General features: G+C 31.6%; 1 protein-coding gene across 1 annotated transcript; it reads right to left on the reverse strand.

The window, feature by feature from the left end:
- Positions 1-656: 656 nt before the first annotated feature.
- Positions 657-2,036, reverse strand: LOC114163994 (E3 ubiquitin-protein ligase RNF185-like). The gene is made up of 2 exons (XM_028048445.1): positions 1,830-2,036; positions 657-1,470 (listed from the first exon to the last, which is right to left on the reverse strand). The coding sequence occupies exon 2, from the start codon at positions 1,442-1,444 to the stop codon at positions 860-862; it is 585 nt and encodes a 194-aa protein (XP_027904246.1). The 5' UTR covers positions 1,445-1,470; positions 1,830-2,036; the 3' UTR covers positions 657-859.
- Positions 2,037-2,538: the final 502 nt, after the last annotated feature.

A 2,538-nucleotide genomic window follows, 5' to 3' on the forward strand; every position in this document is an offset into this window, starting at 1 on the left:
AACTTTTGTTTCCTGCAATTTTTTTATTTATTTATCCTTCTTCATTTATTTTAGTCTTTTCAATAAATATATCCTTTTAGTTTAATTCCTGTTATATTTTATTATGAAACTAAATGATTTACATATTAAAAGGAAAAAAAATGAATATCTTACATGGATAACAATATAAAATTATAATTTTTGCCACAGAAATCAAAAGTCAAAGAAAAAAAAATTAAGGAAAAAATATTGGATAGAACTATATTTCCAATACAAAAACATGTGCATTTTAGACATACAAATCTATATATCCAACTAAGTTGACCTGTAAAAAATAATTGATCAAACATCACCATTGGAGTTGCATAGAACAAACTCAAGAAGGAGAAAGTCATGCAAATGTACATTATACAAAATGTAAATAATGAACAAAAGAAGACTCTTTAGAAGTTGTGAACATCTTCATGTTTGTCTTAAATCTATTTGCCATACTACACAGTTTATAGTCTATACAAATTTCTTGATTAATTCCCTTTCGATAAAAGATAATTATGTAAACCCTCCTCACATGCAAACCATTCTCAGTACAGTAAAATAATTTGAACAAAACCAGTTATAATAAAAAAAATAAAAGGTAAATGTTTTCATATAATGACATAATTCTTCAAGAAACATAAAAAATAGGAATGCATTACATCTACAACATACAAATCATTTTGAAATAAAATGTACTACTAATGACCGATCAAAGGATGTGAAAATGATTCTCCAAGCACACCTAAACCTTAAAATGCAAAGATTAAACCCTACATGGAACTGAAAAACTCTATATTGATCGAGATTTCTAATTTCTAATTTCTAACTAAACCCACAACAATGCTCAATTTCTGAATATCTGCCTAGTGCTCTCAACCCTCCTGGAACAGGGTCTGGGAGGAATTTCATTACTTGCTTCATCATCAACTTCACTATGAACATTTGAATTGCCATATATTGTGGTAAGACTTTCATCTGTGACCTCTCCTTCACAAACTGGACATTCCTTTGCCTTTGAATAAGAACATGGCAATGGCAACTTGTGAAAGCAAGCCCAACAAAACAAGTGACCACAACAAGTCAAAACAGGATCCTTTGCCCTCTTCAAACACACATTACAGTGAAACAACTTTGCAGCAAAACCCTCACCTTCATTGGTTCTCAACCCTAATGCTTTAGCAACCAAATAACTAGCCTTTCTTTTACCCTTTGTTTCTTCTGTAATTTCTCCTCCAAAATCACCACCGTGCACCACTTCTTCATCTTGAAGATGAGCCACTGTAACCACTTCTCCGGCGTGGTTAACGATCTGAATCGGAGCATGACTCAGTCGTCGCCTCTGACGTTGCCTTGCCCTAAAAGCTGCACCTTCTAGTCTTCTCAGTCGCTCTTCTATTCCATCTAAATTTTCATTCAAATCAACCTCCATTGCAAACTTCAATCCTATGCACACACCTAAATTATTTCAAACTCAATCAAAACCAAAATAGAATGAATGTTAATCAAGAACACGAACGAAACTATAACCAGACCCACGAATGATTTGAAACATGAAATTCTTGATGTTTAATCACACCACTTATCAGATTTATCACTCTTTCTTTTATATATTTTATCTTCTTTCTGATTCACTCGTCCTTCCACTCGTGTACACACGCACTCGTTCTTGTTTTCCCCTTTTGAAATAAAACCCTAAAATTCGAACGAATGAAAAAAAAAATGTACAGAAAGCATAATTGATTAAAACCCCATGCACGTAAAAAGAATTAGACAATGAAAAGAAAACTGATTGGACAAAAGAGTAGAGAAATTGCCTGTGTGTTGTTGATGAACGCTAATATGCCATGAACGATTGAGGTTGTTGTGAGTGATCTAAGCTTGTGAGATCAAAATTGGGGTAAGGTAATAATAAAATCATAATTGAATGGCAACATAAAGTTGAACTTCGTGATGCTGAAAAAGCAAAAGTTCGTATTGCGATGGGAGAACGAGAAATAGGGTTTGTGGATCGGATGTGCCCAGATAAGTTTTATACTTTATTTATGCTAATAAGGTTGGAAAGGACACAAATTACAATTTTTATACTTATCCTAATACAATCGAATTCAGAGAGAAACAGGTAGGTTCTTTTTTATTTTTTAATCAGAAAAACAAATATATTAAAATTTACATAATCTTTATACTTTTTTGGATTTCATCATAACCTACCGAATGATAATAGTGCGAGAAAACTAACTGAAAAGTAATATTTTATATTTGTACAAAATATACTGAAATTTATATATATTTCAAATTAAATTATAGAAGTGGAAAAAAAAAAATTGAAGGGCCAAGACGCTCACTATTCCGCCTTAAAAAGGTGATCAATTAAATAACCATTCCTTTCATTCTTTAAGTCTAAAATTGGTGTCTGATATTCTTTAGACAAAATCCCAAAATTTAAACATCCAATAAAAAAAAAGAGTGCAAAAATTCCATGATTGATTAAAGACCCATTTGAGTAAATCCCTACAGATTAAAAAT

This window comes from Vigna unguiculata, chromosome 1, assembly GCF_004118075.2.
Source record: "Vigna unguiculata cultivar IT97K-499-35 chromosome 1, ASM411807v1, whole genome shotgun sequence".
Taxonomy (NCBI): Eukaryota; Viridiplantae; Streptophyta; class Magnoliopsida; order Fabales; family Fabaceae; genus Vigna; species Vigna unguiculata.

Bases quoted from the DNA above. Each gene is read 5' to 3' on its own strand.
- LOC114163994 (XM_028048445.1), bottom strand. From the start codon at position 1,444: ATGGAGGTTGATTTGAATGAAAATTTAGATGGAATAGAAGAGCGACTG.